This window comes from Manacus candei, unplaced genomic scaffold (genome assembly GCF_025592945.1).
Source record: "Manacus candei isolate 608988 ecotype Guabito, Panama unplaced genomic scaffold, ASM2559294v1 h1tg000046l, whole genome shotgun sequence".
Classification (NCBI taxonomy): Eukaryota; Metazoa; Chordata; class Aves; order Passeriformes; family Pipridae; genus Manacus; species Manacus candei.
Window position 1 is genome coordinate 6,005,124 of NW_026138094.1, and position 22,868 is coordinate 6,027,991.

General features: G+C 40.7%; 1 protein-coding gene across 2 annotated transcripts in view; it reads right to left on the bottom strand.

The window, feature by feature from the left end:
• The window catches only part of FBN1 (fibrillin 1), a 146,613-nt gene that overhangs the window by 120,324 nt on the left and 3,421 nt on the right, over positions 1-22,868 (bottom strand). Inside the window, exons 3-6 of one of the 2 annotated variants that reach the window (XM_051796554.1) lie at positions 11,237-11,319; positions 10,238-10,336; positions 3,516-3,611; positions 1,868-1,963 (exon numbers count right to left, since the gene is read on the bottom strand). In XM_051796554.1, the coding sequence (XP_051652514.1) occupies positions 1,868-1,963; positions 3,516-3,611; positions 10,238-10,336; positions 11,237-11,319 (374 nt within the window). Of the gene's footprint in view, positions 1-1,867; positions 1,964-3,515; positions 3,612-6,378; positions 6,730-10,237; positions 10,337-11,236; positions 11,320-22,868 lie in introns of those variants that run through there. The other variant, XM_051796553.1, reaches the window with a different exon arrangement.

Here is a 22,868-nt window from a genome sequence, read left to right on the forward strand (position 1 = left end):
ACATTTTAACTGTTTTCCCTATCAGACTATCAGAAAAACCTCATTATTTGGTTGCCTCAAATTGTTTTATTCCAGTCAGTTCTAAGCTACAACACATGCAGCAAAGGCTGGAATTTTCTTTGGTCTGTGACGTATGTGCCACAAGCACTGTGTGATTGTTACTGTTAGCTGATGCTTGTAGAGAAAAGCAGGGGGTGATTTGCAGCAGTAAATGACTTCCATAACTGTGAGCCTGTGGCATGGCATAACCTCGACATCAAATCACAGCCAAACAGATGGAGACTGTGCACATGCCACAGAACTATAGCACTTCACATTACCTTTCTATTCAGCAATGGTGTTTTCAAAACAATCATCCTCTCCTGCTTCCCCCAGAAATGGGATAGTTTAAGAGCCTGTTTCTCTTCAGGAATTTCCTTTTTTTTCCCCTTCTCCATGCACAGAGATGCTTTGGTTTTGTTGTTTTGTTTCCTCCCCCTTTTTCTTTCTAATAAACACACGGTTTTACTCTACAAGGCATGAATCTTGTCAATTTACTGGCTAACATCCATTCACATCAGAAGCCCACCAGGGAGTGTCACAAATCCACATAACTTTCCAAAGCTAGATTCAAAATATGGACCTCTTACTTAGCTGACAGCTGTGTAAAATCATATGCAGCCAGACAACTCCCCAGTGACCACACAGGTGCATGTGCTGAACAAGGCAAGTTATTCTGACTAAGACCAACATTAGTTTATACTTGAAAAGCTATCTTCAGAAAAAGTTTTTCTGATGGCATAATGTGATTCTGAGACAAAAACCACCACACCCTTTTTAGAGGAGGGGAACATATTAGCTCAGCTAGGTAGAGAAGCTGCAGGAAATCTGTGTGAAAGGAGCCAAATTTCAGAGGTTTTCTAGGAAGATATGACTATCATTTGGCCTCAACACACCAAGTGAGCATTAGCCAGAATTCTACAGCTCATTAACAGCTATTTTCTCTTTCATTGATAACTACAGAATCAAACAGATGTTCTAAGTAAAAAACTGCCTATGGACAAGGTATGTAAGTCACAGATTTCCACCTCAGTTGTGCTCAGTAACATGCATGGGATTTCAGGACAGCTTGGTTTGGCTCAAATGGCTCTGTGTCTCCACCCACCAGAAGGCAGGAGCCCTGAGGGGCAGGACCAAGGCTGTCAGTAGGATTCAGCCTAGAAACTCGCCCAAATGCCAGAGTCAAACTGGACTCAGATCAGCCAACACAAAAGTAGCACTGAAGTCTTCTTCTTAAGGCTCAAAAATTTCACCCATGAAGAACAAGCAGAAGTTGTTTGAAATTCCAAGTCTTTACAGTACTGTTCAGTGCATTCTTACCTATAAGCCTTTTTTCTGTTCAAACTTGGGATTTTTAACCTAATTTTATATTTCTCTTACTCCTCTCCAGCAGTAAGATCCCAAGACACAGAACAGAGCTACTTTTCAATCTTTGGAAAAAATTCACCATTGGTTTGAACTACTTTTATAACATCTGAGTGGACTACTGAAAAGACTTCACACAGTGTCAACAACAATTTTATCTGCTGTAGGGAGTGCAGGAAATGCCTGCTTCATCCTGCCATCTGTTGTAGCACAGAACAAAAGGCTTTGGTCCCCCAAGAGTTGTTGTTCTGCATCACCCACCTGTGCTGCCCACATAGAAAAGCCAACCTCCTCCAGGTGCAGCACTGACAGTGATGATCACCTGACACAGCCACTGAAGAAATTTCATGTGCTCAGCACATCCTCCACATGCATTTTATTTTGTATTACCATTTAAGTATTTTTAAGTTACTCTTAAGCAAGCTATAACACAGTTTTTTCCCCAGTGATTTCGGGCACATACCTCTTTCACACTGGGGTCCAGTGAAGCCATACGTGCAGGCACATCGGTTTGGAGCCACACATCTCCCGCCATTCAGACATCCATTTTCACAGACAGCTGGATCAGAGGGAAGGCAAAAGTAATCTTTATTGAGCTACTGCCACAAAGACATGAAGGTATGTACTTGACCAGCTTCACTAGAGTGGCAAAAACGGTAAACATAACAGGATAGGAAACCTTTTTCCTAGAATCTACTTACAGTCTTTTCTTATTTCCTGGTCTCACTGGTATCATGAACTCATCTTTTCAAGGGAGTATAACATAAACACAGTAACAACCACAGCTTTTCTGACCTCTCAGAGCCTTTCTCTTAGGGATGGCTAGACAATCCCATAACCTCAAACTAACATCTCTTTCAACAAATAAACACTGACAGAGACTGCAGATAGAAGATGCAGAAAAAAAATCTCATCTCTAAATCCTCAAATGTATTTGTTCCTCTAACATAATAATCCAGTATTAAAAGGCTGTTTGCTGATGTTAAATAATTCATACTATTAACCAGGAGAGCAAAATGTAATCAATATCTATTCTGACTATATTAAACCAAGATATTCTTCCCCTGTACAATGTTGTCACTAGATTCAGGACCCAATTTTCCTCAGAATAAACTCCAAAAGCAGTTGCTCTCAAAAATAATCAGAAAATACAACATGCACATGAAAAAGGAGATCTTTAAATACAACTTGATGGTCATTGAGTAATGTTATTCTTTGTTCCTTTTCACATTCACTTCAGTAGAAAGAAGATTTCCATTTATCCTCTTTTATCCACTTGATATTTCACAGAGAAGGTAGAAATACAATTCTTAATCCTTTCACCATGTGATCCTCCTCCAGACTATTATGGTAAATTCCTGGTCCCAATGAAGTTCATGTAAAGTGTGCCATTGATCTTGACAGAGCACAAAAGGTTTTCATTAAATGAGCTAAACACATTTTCTCTGTCAGACCAATAGTTCACTAGATAGCAATGTGACGACCTTGGTTAAAAGCAGCGTCTACATCCTTATTTGAGCTACTTCACAGCATTCCAGCCAAGAAGAGTGAGAGACTACTAGAGTCAGCTTGGGAGAAATTTTAAGCAGCAGATCCAGGAACACTTTTGGCTAAGGATTGATTGAGGAAATAACAAAAAAAAAATCTGTCTGTCACCTCTAATAAGACATCACCAAAATGAGCAATGTATCTCAGGCATACTAGCTAAGTCTGATGCAAATGCTGAAATGAAAACAAAGCTTTGTATTAAAAATCTTAATTTTGTCTATAAAATGAAAACTGAATCTCATGTACACTCTGGATGTATGGTCTATTGCTCTAGTGAGTTAAAAGTCCTGGAGGTCAATGGCAATACTGGTAGTGTGAGAACTACAGGATCAGGTTATATCCAATTATTACGAATTCATATGATGTTTATTTTAACAGTCCTGATCAGAAAGAATTCACTCAGCATTCATTACAAAGTAATGTGTTTTTCTGTAAAACTCCACTACACCTGATAAAAAACAAGGTCAACAGCAGTTGAAATTTAGTGCTAAAGGATGTCTAATCCACACATCACAGGATTACTTAGCTGTGCACAGTTTCCACATTCACAGAAGGGCACTTACGCTGTCCACAGTGTGTTCCTGTGTATCCCTTCTGACAGAGGCAATGGTCATCACTGCAGCTCCCTCCATTCATGCACCGGATGTTACAGTGTTGTACTTGAAAAGGAAAAAGATTTTCCTCAGTTAAATCAAACCAGTCAGAAATACTTAACTGTCTGCTAAAGGACTTAACTTTTTTTTAGGGATTTATTCTGTGAACAAGAAAGTATTAGAAGTCAAGGATGCACATTTCAGGACAGATACTACACTGGCACTACAGAACACAATAGATTTATAGTACCTAAGGAATACAGGACATGGTGCAAGAATTTGATGCCGCCCTCATTCACTGAAGACAAAGGCATTTTATATGAGTATAAATCCACAGAGCTTTTTTCATAGTTTGCAATGATGAGAACAAGCCATTAGTAAGGGAAAAGTACTAAACTTCTGGCAGATACCATCAAAAGGAAAGGGCATCTTATCATCTGGGAAACTGGGGAGAGAAGTATTAAAGGGAAGCATATAAGGAAGCTCCTGAAAACAGCCTTCTTTTGCCAACACATACAATACCAGAAGCTGATCTGGCCAGGTAGGACTTGCTGCATAAAAAGGAAAAATAAAAGAGCATTTCTTTTTTTCTTTATGTCATCTGTGGGCTCACCCCAGCAGTAGAGCTGCTGCCAGCTGCTGTACTTGGGATCTGCAGAGCTCACAGACAGCATTTCCCCAGAGCCAACAACCTTCCCCTGCAAGGGGCAGAGGTAGGGGAGCAGCAAACTCTCCTCAGCTGCAGCCCCACCATTTATAATAGTTAACAAGCAGCTTAAACCCCATGCCAGCAAAGCATAATGTCTGTGCTGCATTTCTCCAGTAATAAGGAAAAATATATTTTTTAACTAGATGTTAGGAGCAACTAAAAGTATGTCAGGCTCTTCATCAGGCACAGAGAAGTGGGCAGGCCTCCCAACAAAGTGAAGTCCTTACAGGTCCTGCTGTCCAACACAGCTGTGAACTGGGGCCCGCACTCCAGTAAGCAGCTGGGAAATGGTTTTCCTCTTAACAGGAACCACATGAAAGGCTCCTCCCCAGATAGGATTACAGTCTGATCAGCATTTCAGTAGACTGTGATGCAGCACTGGATACCTACAACATGCTGTTTGAAATGCTCAGGATTGAAAAATAGAAATTGCATCCCCATCAGAGCCTGTCGCTAACAGGTGTTATGCCAACCACAGAATTTTTCCTCTCGCACAAAACCCTTAAGCATCATTTGGCTTTTTACAGTTCAGAAGTATGTGAATGGAATTTTATTTTTAAGTAGAAATAATAATTTTAGCTGTATTTCCTTCCATAGCAGTATGAATCCATAGAACAGAAGTTAAACATGAAACTAGAGAAAGGATTTAAAACAACCTAGCATTTAAAGCACTCCCTTCTTAATTCTTCAATTATAAAAGTAAAAACTGTGTATTACATTTCTTATGTGTTTAATAGTTACAACACATCTTTGTTCTACTTTGGATGTACTTCAGTACTTCAGGCAACAAAAATGTACTAACATTCCTCAACAAAAAGTAAAATTGTCTGCAAACACAGAGTGAATATCTGGTGAAGATTTTTGGACTATGTCCTAAGTAGGTCAGAAAAAGGTGTATAGTTACTTTAAAATGTGTAGTTCAACTTAGCTTTATACAATCTTAGAAAAACAGAGGGGATTACAAAAAGCATAGGAAATGATATCATCTGTCAAGCAGGGAAGGAACTTAAAAACCACAAACTGATTTCAATTAGAGCAAGCTATGCCAAGAGCTAATTTCCATTCCCACATGAAGACCAAAGCCATTTAAATAGTTTGAGCTACATTCGAGATAAAAAGGTTAACAGTAGCTTATAGGATGATTTTCATATTATTTGTTCAAGTAAAGTAAAGTATATTTCCCCATTTTGGGATAAGGAGTGGTTTTACACATAACACACACACACACACAAAGTTTCCATAACTTGTCCTACTGCTTCTTAAAAGAACTTTTCCAAGGTAAAATATTACTTCCTCCTTTTTAAACTAAAATCATTATGGGAGATTGCTGGGACACCAATCATCTTTATTAAAATGAGCCGTCTAAATCACTGAGCTTTCTCCCTTATTACCAGGCAAGAAAATCAGTGGCATACACTTGGTAAACTAATTACTTATTTTCTGCCCTCTTTTGAGGGAATGTTGAAAAGAGTATTTCCAAAATCATACCGACTATTCTGAAACATTACCCTTCCAAAAGTTTATAGAAACACATTCAAAGGCTGTCTGGAGCTCAGATGATGATGTTAAGAATGCATTTTTGAAAACTAGCATATTAATGCTGGTCCAGGTTCTCTTTTCTCAGCTATATCAACAATTCCGCTAATGTCAGTGGAGATATTCCGGTAAATGAAACAACCTGTTCCAAGATATCACATTGACAGAGACGCAGGGAAAAAGCACAGGAATTACTATAAGGCTGGTAAATCAATGCATATACCTTTGCCTTAGCATGCACAGGAAATGTTAACATTCATAAATTATTGCTTTTAATCAATTATTGTTCTTTTTCACATCCAATTTGTAAACAGTCTGCACTGGAAATGTCTGAAGTCAAAACAGGAATAACTTTAGGAACACAGCTTTGTAACCCTGCAACAGAGCCAGAGAGACCAAACATATCCACACAGGCTTTGTGTGTGGGCAATAGTTGTGCTTTTTATCAAAGTGAAACAACAAGCTCTCCACTTAAGCACAACAGTTCCTGACTTCTAAAATAAATACTGGGCAAAAGTGAGTAAAGCCTTCATCACACCCGGAGCGCTACCACAACCACAGACGCTCACAAAACGTGCAGGAGCTCACCAGGCAGACGAAAGGTAACACACGTGCCGTCTACTCTGCGATCCCAAACTAAGGAACACGAGGTGCGAGGGTCTGTATTCCCGAGGTGGGAGAAGCGCTGGAGCCGCTGGCCCAGCACCCTGGGCCGAGGGCGCGGCAGGGCAGCCAGCGGGCACCGGAGGAGAGGCGGCCCCTCGCCTCCGTGCCACTGCCGAGGAAACGCTCCCAGCCCCGGCCGTGCATGACGCAGGGCTTTCCCTGCCAGGAGCTGTAAACAAGGAATGACGGCCTCATCGCATCCCAGATGCTCAGCGTGCTTTCTCTGTCGAGTGACTGACTCAGGAGAGAGATGGCAGCCAGCGTCAGGACGGGACGGGGTACAGAGAAAACCCGCTGCAGCCTCCAAAACTCTGGAAACATTCAAAATTCAAGACCTTACACCACCTCTGACAGCAGCAGAATATAAGGGAAGGGGCTGAGCTCTAGGTTTTACTGCCATTGAGTGGACACCTCCCATAGCACCCGAGGAGTGGGGTCCCGGGGTGCAGAGCCAAGGCCCGGGCTCAGCCCCCATTGCGGGCAGTCTCTGAGGAAGACTCTGAGTGAGAAGTCTCTGAGGAAGAGTTCAGTCCTCAGCGGTGCCTCTGATGCTGTGGCAGGGGAGCGGAGCAGGCCCTGCTGTGCAGTCAGGCAGCGTAAGGAGCTTGCTGGAGCACACAGACACTTGTCTCCACAAGCTGCCACTCCCAGCACCCACCACAGCCCCTGCTGCCTCTGTCACAGCTCCCTTCCTTCAGAGACAGCCCCATCAGCAAACACCTCCTCTCTTTCAGCCAGCCTAAACCATTCTGACCACACTTGCTGGAAGCAAAACCAGCGGCTGAGCTCAGAGACACACCTGACCCATAACCCTGGGGGCAGCAAAGGGTGTCTGATGCCGTAGGAGACACCATCCTCCTGGTTCACCCCTTGCTCCCACTGGGCAGAGCAGCAGCTCCAAACGTGGCAGGATCATAGAGCACGAATGCAGCACAAACAGGGGCCCAGCTGCAGCCCCAACACACAGCAGCCATGGCCCGGGCAGTTTGGGGGGCAGCAGAAAAGCCACCACCACAGATCTGGCACAGCATGGAGTGTGGGACATGTCCTGCAGCATGGAGTGTGGGACACCTCCGCTGGACATCTCCCACAGCTAAGAGTGTGGGACATCTCTCACAGCTGCACCTGTGCAGCGTCAGAGCACCCACAGAGCCGGGGAGGGGGGCCCTCCACACTTGGCAATCTTATCTCCAAGAATGCTGTAAGCTTACCCAAAAATTCACTACTTACACAGAAATAACCACTACTCAGCCAGCAAGTTTACTGATGTCACTAAAATCCCTGCTGAGAAAACCACCAGCTGATCTTTTCAACCACAAATCAGATTCCTAAAGCTGACTCGTAACCAGAAAAGTCCCAACAACTGACCTGTGTGAGAATCAAACTTGGAGGCTTCGTTTTGCTCTCCAATCCACATGCTTCCCAATCTGCACTAAGTATTTGATATCAACAGATAACCAGTCTATAAGAGTCACTGTTAATTTTCTGTCAATGGGTGTACCTGCTATGTGTGCCAAGTACTGATTCTTTAAATACTAAAGACACAGGTAGCTTAAAATATCCAAAGGATGCCTCAGATGCATCTCATAGATCAGAAGCTATACATTTAATTCTGAGAAATCATGGCATTTTGATTCATACTTATGCTTTTTATTTTAAATGTGAAAAATTTGTATCATTTACATTTTTTCATTATTTTAATCAGTTTTCTTCTCATTTGTTAAAATACATAATTAATATAAGCTTTCATGAATGCATATTCTGAAAAAAAATTAACTGTTACCAAAGGCAGTTGACAGTAACCATTTGATGTCAAACAGTATATTTTGGTTTCATGTTTACTTTGTTTCCTAATAGCAGATCTAAGTCATTGTGGTCTATTGTGTAAATATGTATTCATGGATTTTGTCTACAGTGCCAACAAAGCAAATGACTTACATAAAGTATGCTCTGTAAGTATTAATGATGTGCTGGATCATAAAAAGTATTACACAAGAGTGCACAGAAGCAGTGGAGTCTTTTCTCTCTATTGCTTAAGGACATTTTTGCTTTTAGAATTGGTATGTTTTAATAAACAAAAGAGATGTAACCACATACATAAAATGTATCTTAATTTATTGTAGAAATTGAACAAAACATAAACCGTACCTATTATAAGCCAACTGCTAAGTCTATTTGTAAAGTGACTTAAAAGTGGGAACACTTAAAAGTGGGAAAACCAGTGTAGCAATGTAAGGAAAATAATGTCAGCACTGAATAAGATTTATGATTAGTAGAATATTCATACCTAGAAGTAATTGTCAACAACCAAATTAGCTATGTCACACAGGCTTAAGAAGCTGCTTGATTAAAAACTGTAGTTAAGTCCTGCACCCATTTATCTGTGCTCCTCCAATGAAAGCTAAAACTATGGAGATCAATTGTACACACGTTTCTGCAGCATTTTGCACCCATTCCTCCTTCCAGTACTCTTTGAGAACTCCATAGCTCCATACCCTCCTCATGCTGGCCTCTCCCTAACAGACATCACAGGAGCCTGAGAAAGGGGCTGAACTTACAATATTTACCATTTTAGTACATGCCATTCCATTACATTCCACAGTTGTTTTTGTTTTTCCACTGGTATTGGATAAAAAGGATGCTAAAACCACAAGCTGAAGTGGTCAGTTATGTGGTAAAACTCTTATCAACCAGGAAAGTAAAAAAAAAAGGGCAAGGTAAAAAATACAGATGCAAAGACCACACATTGAGTCTCATAAGATATTCAGAACTAAAAGGATTACCATTTAGCATAATATTACAGACCTCAGCTGAGTGCATCCCCCACTGACTTCAATTAATATGTTGTTCAGATAATTAAAGGGTATTTGTGGGAACCAGTTTCCCCCAAAATTCTTCCCAGAAACTTCACATTTCATATAAAAATCAAAATCTTCTATATTCTAAGAGACAAGCACCACACTCTAATGAGAATACAGAGTAAGTACTTTACAGGTGGCATCTCAGATATGAACAGATATTATCCCAAGCAAAATCCTACTTTATATCAAATACTTAACTCATGTTAAGCCGTTGAGTTCTCTGGTTCACTGAATGAATTTAATTTTACTTGTTTTTCCCTGGATTTGGGGAACCTTCCTTGAAAATCTGAAATCCAAACATTTCTGGGAAAAGTCATCTCTCTGAAAAGCTTTATTTTCAGAGCATCTTTTTTTTCTGATGGAAAGCGTTCCACTTAAAAGCCTTGACCAGCTCTGTACCTCTAGTACCTACAGAAGTAAGACGAGATTCAAAAGGTGTGAACTGAGCCTGGCAAGGAACTGTAAGGCCTATGTAAGTAAGACAGAGCACAGTGTCTGCCTTATAACCCTCGAAATCAGAGGAGAATTACAAAGCATGTCAAGTTCAGCCAGTTGTCAAGAGTCATCCCTCATTACAACTTTTGTGCTGTATACAAGAGCAAGTCTGCTGTTGAATAGAGGTAAGGCATTTTGCAGAAAGCAAGGAAGACTGGAATTAGTGTTACAAAGTGCCAAATGAAAATAGCTTCCAATAAGACTAATTTGGTTTTGATTTGGCAAAGAAAGTGTCTCCAATAGCTGGTCTGTGAGTCACTCTTCAGTTTCATCACAGGAGACTACACTTTCCTTCCTGTGGTAAAAGTATGTCTGGTGACTCAGAGGTTATTTGTCTTAAATATTGACCACTGAACTATTTTACATACCTTAGTAGCTTCACAGACTCAAAAGAGCAATATCAAAGACACAGAAGAAATACTTACTTGATTTTGAACCACAGGAGGGGGCTATCTGACCATTTGGGCATGTGCACATGTTTGGTCTAGAGCAAAATCCATCCCCACAGGAATGTCTGCAGATTGCTATAAAGAAAACATAAATGCCTTTAAAATATGTTTCAAAAACCCCAAACACATAAAAAAACACCTGATAGAAAATTCAGTACCATAACAGAAATACAGACAAACTCATTAAATTGCATACAACAGATCCCAAAACAGTTCCTCCTGTTCGTCTGCATCTTTTTAGGGGACAGCTAAAACCTAGACCTTCACTATCTGCTATGAAAAGGTCTGGGAACATGCCACAGGCCACAGTAGATATAGGGAGATTTCCTTGGAAAACTGAAACTGTTGTCCATTTTACCAGACTAATCTTGGAGGAAGGATGGCACTGAGGCAGCATTACAATGCTTCCTTTATTTCTGCACCAGACATACAATAATTCCCAGCTGACAGCACGTTGCCTCAGTATCTCTGGAGAGTCTTATCAGCCTTAGGCAAAGTGCCTTTAGGAGTTATTTCTGGTATGCTGTTCTGTTACACACGAGTATGGACACAGCACCATGATGCACGTATATTTATATCCCTACATATATATTTCAGGGATATGGTCCAAGCAAGCAGAGAAAATGTACTTGTTGGCCCAACGTTATTGCCTCCTTCCCTTTACTTAAATAGATTAACATATTCCACAGCTACTCACTCCCGAGAGTTCACACACCCCTTGGAACCCTTTACCACAGACTTAAACAGAACATGTGGATAAGATTAATCCTTTGTTAAATACTGGTATCACATCACTGTGTTGTAGCCCACAAACCTTTGTAAATTGGCTTGATACACTTAAAATGGTAAAGAAATGTACAGCTGCTATTGAAAACATATAGCAACACATTTCAGTTCTGGTATACAATTAAAAATACCCTGACACAGAGGGACAAAGATAAACCTCAGTCATAACACATAACTAGATTAACTTACGGACTATGCATTGGTTTCCACCAGGTAAAGTTTTCCATCCAGGGCAACAGTAGGCATTGTAACGTGATCCACATACATTTGGCCTGGGAAAAAAAAGGATGAAGTCTTATTTTTCCCCAGCAATATGTTGGAAAAGCAGAGGCATAAAATCAGAAAAAGTAAATCACTGCAATATACATTTCAATAATTACATTTAGAATGTTGTATGTTTTTAGCAGAACTGTATGCCTGTGGCTGGGGTTTTTAGGTAACATACACTTTTACAAATTGAAGATTACATTACAAACACAAAATCAAATCAGTAACATCTGAACAACAGCAACAGAATGGGCAAACCTTGTCTCATATCACCCCATATCTGAAGAATTAACCACACAGGTTTTTGAGCAAAACTAACATTTAAATATAAAATAAGGAATCATATCCATCATCATTAATGAGCACAGAGGAAATCTAGTGCTCTTTGAGTGGTAATTTTTAATTTTGCTTTCTCTTCTTTTCTCTAAAGCACTATTACTGCTCTCTGTTTTGTCCATGAGCAAAACTACGTATGTATGATTGAAACATGCCAACCAGAACATTAGCCAAAAAAAAAAGAGTCAAAATGTGTAAATTACTAACTACCAAAAAAATCAAGGATGTGGGTATATGCAGAGCGACAGGATCCTGTGAAGTGGGTATGAAAGGTCTACTGCCCTCCTTAAATGATGGATCCACAGGACTTTTTCTTTCCAACCCTTTCCTCTCATATACATTTACCCCGTCAAATAATTTTATCACTAGAGTTTACAATGAAAGCTGACAGGAGATGACACTATTCCTATCATGATTTTACTAGTAAAAATTGAAAAGTTGAAATTATTCTATGCCCCTCACAGATAATAGATATTTTAAATCTATCTTGTCCTATTTATTTAATGCATCTATCCATGCAAATAAAGCCGGTAAGAATAGCTTCAAAAATGGCAACGTGTGCCTTCTTTTGTTTTATGTCTAATAATCTTACCAGAGGAAAATTTTACAACCTCTATTAATATTGTGAGCAATTACCAATAGATTAATGCAGCTAGAGCTAGCTATAAACTTCCTAGAAACTGCTTTATTAAAATATTGTATACAGATTAGAGACAGATTTAAGTGTTTGCTGTTTTAGGAAGGGTTTTCTATTATTATTTTGTCTTTAGTCTTTCAGAAAGTTCTTCATTCCCAGTAATGCAATGTCTAAGTAAACAATCGTTACTTCATATGGTGAGGCAACTTAAGACAAACAATCTCAATACATACAAACGTTTCTTTATGCACATTTTCTAATTAACAAATTTTTTATACTGTATTTATTTAGGGATATGCATTGCTAATGCAGTTTCAGGTATTCTGATTACACCAATTGCTGTGACACTCTTTGGAATTACATGTTTGGCCAGAAACTACTTAAGTCAAAGCAAGCACTGCCATTACCTTCCTCTGGTTCTGGATAATTACAAAGTGGTAACTGAGGTGAATGTGAGCAACACAATTGGACTTGTTACAGGGTCCTTTTTTCTTCCTGCAACCAGTGTTAGAGACTCAAAGTCTTATTCATTTAATTCCAATGTATTCAGTTTTAGTAATGTCAGCTACTTCCCTGCAGGGCTATAACCATGTAACTTTCCTAGAGTTCCCTGTTCGTCAATGCCAAATGTTGCTCCATGATCATCTGCCAAGTAAGACTGGCAAGCAGACAAGTGAGATTGCTTTTCACCTTCTCCAGTCAGAAGAAATAATAGAACTCATTAAGACAGACAGAGTGGGTTTGTTGCTACCTGTTACAACCTACGGGCATAAACCACTCATTTCCCATTCCGGTTGGGGAGAATCTATAAAGGGCTGACCATAAAGTGATGTTTACATACTCTGTCAAATTTCAGTCTCAGCAAGTACATGGCTTTGGGGACCATCTGGTCCATGTTAAGAGCCAGGAGCAGATTTCTGTGTCACAGAGAAACCCGGTTTTAGAAATCCGTTTCCAAAATGGGACTCCGGAAAACCTAGATGTGCCAGCAACCATGAAGTCAGAGACCCTGAGAGCCTTGAAGCTGTCCACAGGGTAAGCTAAGCCATACACCCAAGAGGCTCCAACTCGGATGCAGTGGGCTTAGCTTTGAAAAAAAAAAATTTTTAAAAAGTCATCAAACTGTACTTCCATGGAACAATTTGAGCCCGACAAGTGCATTTTCCAGTGGAACACTTTTTCGTCAGAAAGCTGCTGTTTAGCTTATAAAAGAAACCTATATTAAAGTCTGAATGCCACTCTTTTGAGATGGAGGGAGTGTTCTGAATTTGTGCACATTTGTAAAATGTCTTTGAAAATAATTAATTTTGAAGGTTATATTCATTGATATTTATGAGGTGATCAGACACTACAGCAATAAATCCCCATAAATAAATAAAGTATTCAAGGTAATAACAATTTACCTCATGTAAAGTCATGGAAACCATCAATCAAATTGTCAAGGCTCTATCGTGGTACTTACTTTAAACAGTTACCCACTGTTGTGTTAAATAGAGCATATTTTCCTGTTGATACTATAAGCTATAAATACTAAAGAAGTATTTTATATTCTTATAAAACCGTTTTTCTGAACAGCACTACAAACTGAGTTCTGTTATAAAACCTGATTTGGAATGGTAAAATAAGCAAAAGTGCATCTATTCACCCTCAAACCACCTATAGCACCTTCCTTTAACTCCAAAGCCCAGAGGAGGGAGAGAACATCTTAGAACAAAGCTGTTCCCTCTGCAATTTAAAAAAAGATAAGTCTTTCACTTCATTTTAGAGTCGCTTAATTAACTTGTAAAGTATAAAAGGATTTCTGTAATGGTATGGTGCTGAGACAGGATGGTTGATGCCCAGAGTTTCATCAAAGATGTCCAAAGTAAACAAGAAACTATGTCTTTGATTAATGATACACAAGTACAAATTCAGTAGCAAAGTGAGTTGAGCAATTATCAAAAGACATTAGTCATCAACTAGAAAAATCTTAGAACAGCAGAGAGAAAAAAGTTCATCTGGAAATTGTGATAACTAACACTTGAGAGTGATAGGTTTGCATAGATATTGGCGGCATGTGTGTGCACCAAATTAGAAGATATTCTTCTTCAGAAACAACCACAGGGACCCTACACACCCATTACAAAGTAAAGCCTTGTCTGTCCTATCCCCACTTGTGGGGATGGAGCCTGGGCAGAACTGCACCGTCAGCGACTTCAGAGGGACACCCGTGGTCCTGCCCCAGGTCAGCACTGTGGGGCAGCACAGCTGCCTGTCACACCTTCTCAAATAAAGGGTCTCTTTTCTCCATGGGGCAACACGGACATCATCTCACAGAAAGGACCAACGGGGTCTGTCCCTCCCTTGCTACTCCTGCTTCCAGTGCCCTGTCTCAGCAAGGATGCCTGGCTGCCCAGCTCTCCCAAACTGCACACCATTACCCAGACACTGGGGGTAGATTTGTGGAGCAGGCACACAAACATAAAAGGATGGGAAGCAAATCATGCTAAGTTTGGCAGAGCCTTCTTATCAGATGTAATGAGGCAGCGAGGGTACGTGACAGCCAGAGAAGGGAGGGAGGTGTTCAAAAGCCGTGCATGAAGCTGGCAGCAGAGAACACCCCCCAGTCCAGGAATGGTGGGGGCATCTCTGGCATTGTGACTGTCCCCTCCAGGGTCCCGGCAGAGACACAGTCAGGGCCCCGTGCTGCAGCCTGCCAGGGGGGCCTGCTAATTCTGCACATCCCCACTCTGCCCTGCCTGTGACCCCTCAAGGAAATTACAGCCCTCTCCCGAAGAAAGCATTGCCCATCTGCAGCTCCCATGGGAGGAAGAGTTTCTGGCACTGCTGTGAGCGAAGCTTCAGGCTGAAATGTTGTCAGTAGCACTGCCATGCACCAGCCAATGCTGGCGTAATCCGGGCTGAATCAAACCCAAAGCACAGGTCTCAAATAAATTAGACAGAGACCAGACAGAGTGGGCAGAGAGCAGCTGAGTGAGTAAGAGAGACAGCTGATCACCAGCTAGAGCTGAGCTGAGATGCAGGCATAGTGGGAATGGTTTCTAATCATTCCCTCAATGTACTTTTCCTCTCCCTAGAAAAACACACAGCTATTCTTTCTTGCAAAAAAACGTTTCATGAACAACACCTATTAATTATTTTGCTGCAGTGGCTACCATATGTTTAACATAATGTAGGGACCCAGTCTTCTGGCAGAAGAGATGCAATTTAAAGCAACAGCATCAGTCAATGATTATTTTTAGAGAAGCCTTTGCCTATTTTTCTTCTTACATGGGTAACTCTGGTACCTGCTAAAACTGTACACAGAACTATTTGCTGATCATTTCCACATAAAATAGGAGTGATGCTTCCATGTCTGCACTGGGAGTTAAAAAGAATGACAAACTGCACCAGAAAAAATGGGGGGCTTGTCTTAGAAATGTGGTTGTCTAAGTCTGAGGATAACCAAAGTATTAAGAAATAGTAGCTAAGGCTCCAGAATGTGAAGTGGAATCCTTTATTAGTAGCTTTCAAGAGACACAAAATCAGATGTAAATACCTTTTGTTGTAAAACAGCTTAGGTACCTACCTGAACTTCTCAGTGTTTCAGAGTAAATACTAAATACACAGTGACTGAGCTCTGCTGACTCCACTGGAGCTTTACTCAGCTTTCCCACATAACCAAGAACTTCCATCATCAGAGACGCTCCAAACTTCAGTGGACACAGCCACGAGCAACCTGATTTAAGTTCACCCTGCTCTAAGCGAGGGTTGGACCACATGGCCTTCCAAGATCCCTCCTCCCCTAAATGACAGAAGTCAGGTACTTCATGCACAAATTAGAGGTCAATACCTAAAGCATCTTCTTCAGTTGCGCTGGCGCCTACCCCGACCTCCGAGGAGCAGCAGAGCTGCAAGCAAAGCAGAAGCAGGAAGGGAAGATCTGGTTCCTAATGGGATGCAGCAGCCAACAGCTACAGCACGTGATGGGCAGCTGTCCCAAGCCACCTGCAGCCCTGACACACATCACTCTGCACCAAGAGCCCAGGGAAGAAGCCTGGTTGTGCTTTGAACTCACTGCTTTCAGTGAGTACATCCACAAACTGAGAAACTTAACTGTGGATGGGATAGAACTAAATGCACACATCTGCATTTAACATGCATAGGCCCTATTTCCAGGCACCCCAAATAGTTTAAACAGGGATTGCTTTTCTGTTGTTTAGCTAAATATTATAAAAATGGGATGTTTTTTATCACTGTGCCCTTTTTCTTCATGCAGTGAAGATTACTAAGAGAACTCTTGAAGCCATCTATTTCAATCACATAAAAGGAAAATCTAGGAAACAATGCTAGATTCTGGAACAAACACAAAATTTAGCTTCTGTTATCCTTTCAAGAATAAGCACGCATTTTTAAGCAAAATGTATTTTTTACATACAAAGGATTGCATCTGACATACTCATTTTTGCACTGCAATAAGCGAGCCTGTGCCATGCAGAGAGCCTAATATGATAACTATTTCTCACTCTGACAGTAAGGATACCGCTGTCCCAGAATCCTGGCTCAGTCCAACTGAAAAAATAACACGCTAAGCAGCTCTACGGGTATCTTTGGCTCCAGCCTATGTGCAAGTCAAGAGTTCAAAATGACATGCAAGTTTCCTGCAGCAACACTGAACACTTTTCTAACCCCAACCTCCATCACACACTGTGACAGCTAAATACAGCAATCCAACAACAGCATTTGACATTAAGTGAATTCTTCCGCACTTGCTCTGGAAATCTGACCATGTCTTTTGCAGGGACACGCTCATCTAACCTGACAGCCAGGCATTGTTCTCATTCATAGCCAGGGACAGACGCGTTTCTGGCATGTATTCCTTCATTGTTCCACTTGAGAATGTCAACGGGTCCAGTTCAAAACCCAGTCTACATGGCTGGGTAAGACACATAAAGTACAAGTATGCCACCACAAGAAACTATCTGCTGGGCCAGACAAGTACAGAGGGAAAGCAGGAGAGATCTGTCAGGTACTTTCTTAAAACAAACAAATAAACACACACACACACGGAAAAAAAAAGTATTTTCAGAGGACAAGAAATCATAGCCTTTTCTACCCTGGTAGCACTAAACAGCATCCCATAGGAAATGGATGTAACTGTGGGCAAGGACAATGCTTAGCTCCTTAGCTCTCCAGATGTCACTTCCAACAGGGTAACAGGGAAAGACCACTTCCCATCTCCAGCTCTCCTCCCCACACTCACCACGTAGATGCTAATGGCTATCAATAGAGGCAAACCTCTAACAATTTCCCAAGGGAAAACACAGAGGAGAGCTCAGGATTTCTGCCAGTCTGCACTGTGCACCAAGATGAGCAGCAGCACAACTGGCCAGCCAAAGCCAGGGCTAACCAGCCCCTTGTTGAGGATTTCCTGGAGGCTGTGGGATGTGCCGGTGCCACCCACCATTCCCACCATGAAGGAAACACAACCCTTTAGGGAGCCTCATAAACCTGACCCTTCCATCAGTACTTGTCAGTGAACGCCCTGAGGTGCTAAGCAATGCTATTAACTTGTGTGTTAAGTGCTCTCCCTTAGGCTACTGGAAGATTTATTTTAGGTAATATGTCAGTGTTTCTCCTCCTCCCTTGACTACACACTGTAACCTACCCTCTGCCTTTCTCCTTGCTGGGACAGTGATTCCACGTTTTCAAAAGGTCCATTACCTGCATCTCTGCCATAAGGAAACAGGAAAACCCTGTCGATACCGACCCCTCTCTTTTAGTTCACCTTTGTCCCTAGCAGACACTGGTAATTTACTCTGTATACAAGGAAGAGAAAAAGATGGAAAATTAGTGGGAAAAACAAAGAAGGAGAAAAGAGACAGGAAATAATGTTCCTGAAAGGAAACAAATTTTAGTTTGAAACCTCAGCTGAACATCACTGGATATTCTGATGTCCTCCAGCAAAACATGAGAGAGAGGGAAGCTTGAAAAAGAGGATGAAAATGATTAAAACTGTAGACAAAAGAACTGTGGCTTTCATTTGGTATTTCTGAGGCTTTAATGGTCATGAATCATTTCATAAAATGAGAAGTAGAAAGGAAAACAACAGATTCTCCAGCAAGTCAACATTAAAAATATTCTTCTAGATAAAAGCTAGAACTCCTTCATACTTCAGTGAAGATCTATAAGCAAAACCAGAAGGCAGAGGTTTTAATTTGACAGGCTACATTTTACATCCCAGTGTACCTTCCAAAGAAGAGCCCAGCTTTACTGAACTGTCACAAAAAAGCAAATTATTCTCCTCCTGCCTCTATCTGCACACCAATCTTAGCATGAATGAGGCTGTTCAGTAGGTCTGAAATCCTAAAATAAGTAAACAAAACTAAGTGGGAAAGTCAGAGTGGATGAGAAAACAACCAAAGGAGACATTCACAATACAAGATCAAAAAGCTACAAATATCTTTTCCAGCACAGTGCAATGGTTAATCAGAAACACTCCAGGCCACAATTGTTCCATTCTACAAAAATATTTACTGAGTCTGAGGAGTAAGACCAAAGTGACAGACATGCATCTCTATCCTCTTCATCCATAGGGTTCAGCAGGCAGATGAAGAAAAGCGATGAGATGGAAGACAATCTTATTGCTAATGATTCATTTCTTACTATTTCTATATTCACATTCCAAGATCTCAAGCTCCTAAAGTCTTGTTTAAGTAGAGATGGCCTCCTATGACCCAATATCTACTATATTTCTACCAAGAAGAAATTTTCCTGGTGATCCATGTAGCTAAATATTTGGGATCTTTCATTTTGGGTAGCACTATTCCAATAATCACAGTTGCTTGAGTCCACGAACATATTTAAAGTGAACCTTGTCAAAACTTGTATTGAAGTTCACATACTAAACATTCAAGTTTGTAGGATGGAAGATGAATGACAAAGACTGTCCTAAGTGAGCAGCACTGCCAAGAAATACACCACAGGAAAGGAAAACAAGCTTACAGGAAAACAGAAGCTGCAATTTTATCCGATAAGGATGACTGTAAATGAAGTTGACAGATGGACTGTCCCTGCCAAACCGTAACCCAGTGATCCTCCCTTTGCTCCCAAATACACTGAGAGCAGCCCTGTGCTTACTCCAAGTCTGCATCCTGAAGCCCAGCACAGGTTCTGACACCACTGTGTGAAGCTGCACATAGAGTACAAGCTCTCCCAGTTAACATGGCAAACAGATCCAGATGCGACTGGATCTGGTCAACAACTTAAGGAACCACCACTGAACAAAAAATGTATCTTGTCCTTGCTGACAAGGGAGAAGTCTACTTTTATAACTCTTCAGGAGGCTCTTGATTGAGGAAAGTGCAGCTGAGTTTAGCCAGAGGTTTCTTACGTCCCCTCCAAACAATTCTCTCAGGAAACCTGCACTGCAAACCGCAAATTACTGCATCCCGCTCCAACCAGACACACTCTCTGCAGGTGCTGTTCTGTTTTTCACCCCAACCCTTTATGCCTCCAGTTTCTAAAGACAGTACACCACCTGTCCTCATCAATGTTCAACTAAACACCAACAAACTGAGATCAGAAAGTCTCCAGAAAGACACCACCACACATAAGATTATAAAATTGCATAACAAATCCACAAAAGAAAATTATTACCTGGAGCACAAAGACAAAAAGTACAATCCATGACATCTCTTGTTTTCTGAGTACAAGCTGTAGGATAATCTGTTTCTAACCTACCAAGCAATTAAATCATAGCCACAATCAGCCTTACACAGGACCCCTCAGGTGACAGACAGCACTGCACCTTCCTGTGCTGGGACACAAAGTAACAAAACTGATGTAAAATTCTCCACTCGCTCTGTACACGAAGTACAAACCCATCACAGCTGTGGCCAGTCCAGCAGCATCTGGGTCAGTGTATCAGGCCAGCCCGATACAGTCAAGAGCTGTGCAGACAAAAATAGATAAATAAATAAATAAGAAAGAAAGGAAGAAAGGAAAAGAATTATATCCCATCTTGCCCTCCTGATCTTCAACACTGGCAAAGTGGTGCATGGACACAGCAAACCGGTTTCTTCTCAGACTCCCAGGCCAATTTTACAATATTTCCAAAACACTCACGTTGCATACAGTGCATCATGAATGCTGCTACACTGTTTATGGTAGTCTTTTTCCTCCGTTTGCTCTATTTGTGACCTACTATCATCAAATGGCAATAAAGTATTTCTTTAATGTATTTTAGGAGAGACACGTGGCACTTCAAAACCATTTGTGTCCAGTTACAATACAAAATGAGACAAGATGACATTGGGGAAGACTGGCTAAGCTGTTGGTAACAATCACATGTAACTCAGAGGCTCACCAGTGAAAGACAGACTACAACAGTACTCATCAAGAGTTTTAACCATTGGATGGTTTTTCCCTGTCATGCCCCAAATCAATTAAGTCCTAATTCTGCACTACAAACTACACAGGCCCAGAAGTCTATCCCCATAAATGATAAACCAGAATTGGGATTAAGGTTGTGCCTTTTAAAGAGATGGTGTCCAAATGACAGGATTTAAAAATCTAAATGGAGAGTACAAGGACCATGAAGCCCTGAAGATTATTTACCTTCACAGTTTTTCTTCAGGCTAAAGAACAACATGGAACTAGAACAAGAATGAGAGTATGTATGTATTAGTATGTAATCCAAACCTATTGTGGTAGCCAGGGGAAGACATCTATGGGATCAGAACTGAAAATAATGTGTTACTCCCTCTTTAAATATTAGCCCTTCATCAAGCATTAATGACAACTTTTGCCAGCCACAGAATACGTTCTGTGCTGGCTTCTTGCTTGGTTCTGTTTGTTTTCCCTACTCCTCATCCATTCCTCCTACTCCCCAGAGAAAGTTACACCTGTATCAAATCATACCATAGTGAAAGAAAGGAAACATGTACATGAGACACAGTGCCAAGATCTATGAACTCATTTCACTCTAGAACTAGAATTCCAAGGATCATACAATAACAAAAAAAACAGCACCACAAGCATTGGCAGAGGTGCAGAGAGGTGCAGAATCTTAACACTACATGTAACTGCCAAGGACTTCAGGTTTTATGCTGGGATGTGCTGGCGCAGAAGCTTTTCACCCTCCATATAAGCTTTACCCTGTGAGGCACAGAGGACTGGAGGGAGGCCAGCTGTGCCACCTGGGAGCCAAGGGAGTGCTCCAGCACATCAGGTATCACAGCAACCCCCATCTCTTTTTAATTAAGTTTTATATTTCCAAGTATTCAGGCTGCCTCCTGCTTGCAGAGTGCCACGGACAAGGTGTGGCACCAGCAGCTGCCCAGAGGTGTGCGGGCCACAAGTGGCAAGGAAAATATTTGAGGTTTTTTCTGTATAAACAAATATTTACCAGTACAGAAAGTCTGCTTTCCTTCAGCAGGCTTTTAGTGGTAATTATTGGTTTAAAACAAAAACCAGAAGCCTTAATTATATAGCTGAACACTAGAATTATGTTATAGATTTGTAAGATTTATTCTATTTCAAGGAGCACCGATGCATAAAAAGGGTCAAATCCGACCAGCTTTACTCAAGTAGGCATATCAGTAAACCTGTGGTCTTCAATTGAGATAACCAAAAGAAATTGGTCCAAAAAAACTCAATCCCCTGTGGAATAGCTTTAATCCAAGACTCCTATGAATCACTGTGGAGCCAACTATTCTGTTCTGCAATATTCACTATCATTTCAACTTACTAAAAACAAAGAAATTAAATCATTCTTGCACGAATACGTTTAATTAGTCTCTTAATTAGAAACATGTCACGATTGAGCTATCTTGAAGAAATTTTAGTTCTTTCAAAACTTCTGCTATTTGTTAGACAAATCATTGCTTTCTTTGGCCATTATACTGAGAAGAGACTGATAAACATGACAAACATTGCTTAAAATATTAAGAACTGACTGATACTCATTAGTGTTTGAAGTCATTGTCTGGCATCATCAGAAAACGGGAAATCCTAATTAATTCTAAGATCTTTAAGCACATAGTTCTTGAACTGAGACAACTACCAATTAAACCACCAGTACATTATCTTTTACTTTATATTCAAATGATTGAAACACATAGAAATAGTTGTCTTCAAGTATACACTGCTTAGAAAGAACTTCCCATTGGTGGTCAGTTTTGTAAGGTTTATTTCTTACAGAAGTTTGACACCACATTCTTAGGTGTTTAAGGGGTAGCATGTATTTAATGGCTTGATGCCTTATAATTCAGTACAGTAACATCTGTGATAAAGTTCTGGAGATCCAGAGGATAAGTGTCTCAGTAGCAGATTTTTATTTTAACTTGCTGAATTACAATGGATTCCAGCAACATTTCCATGAATGGAGAATCTAGTTATATTTTTTCATAATTACTGCTTTTATTCTGATTGCTTTCTAATCACTTAGAGGCATCAGGCACCAGCACATAAATATACATTGCCTTAGGCCAAACACAGATGGCATTACAGGATTTCACCTCTAATGCCTTCATAGCTGGATCAATTTAAACTGCATGAACAGCAAGCTTAAAATCTTAAAATGAGCACGTAAGAGGTATT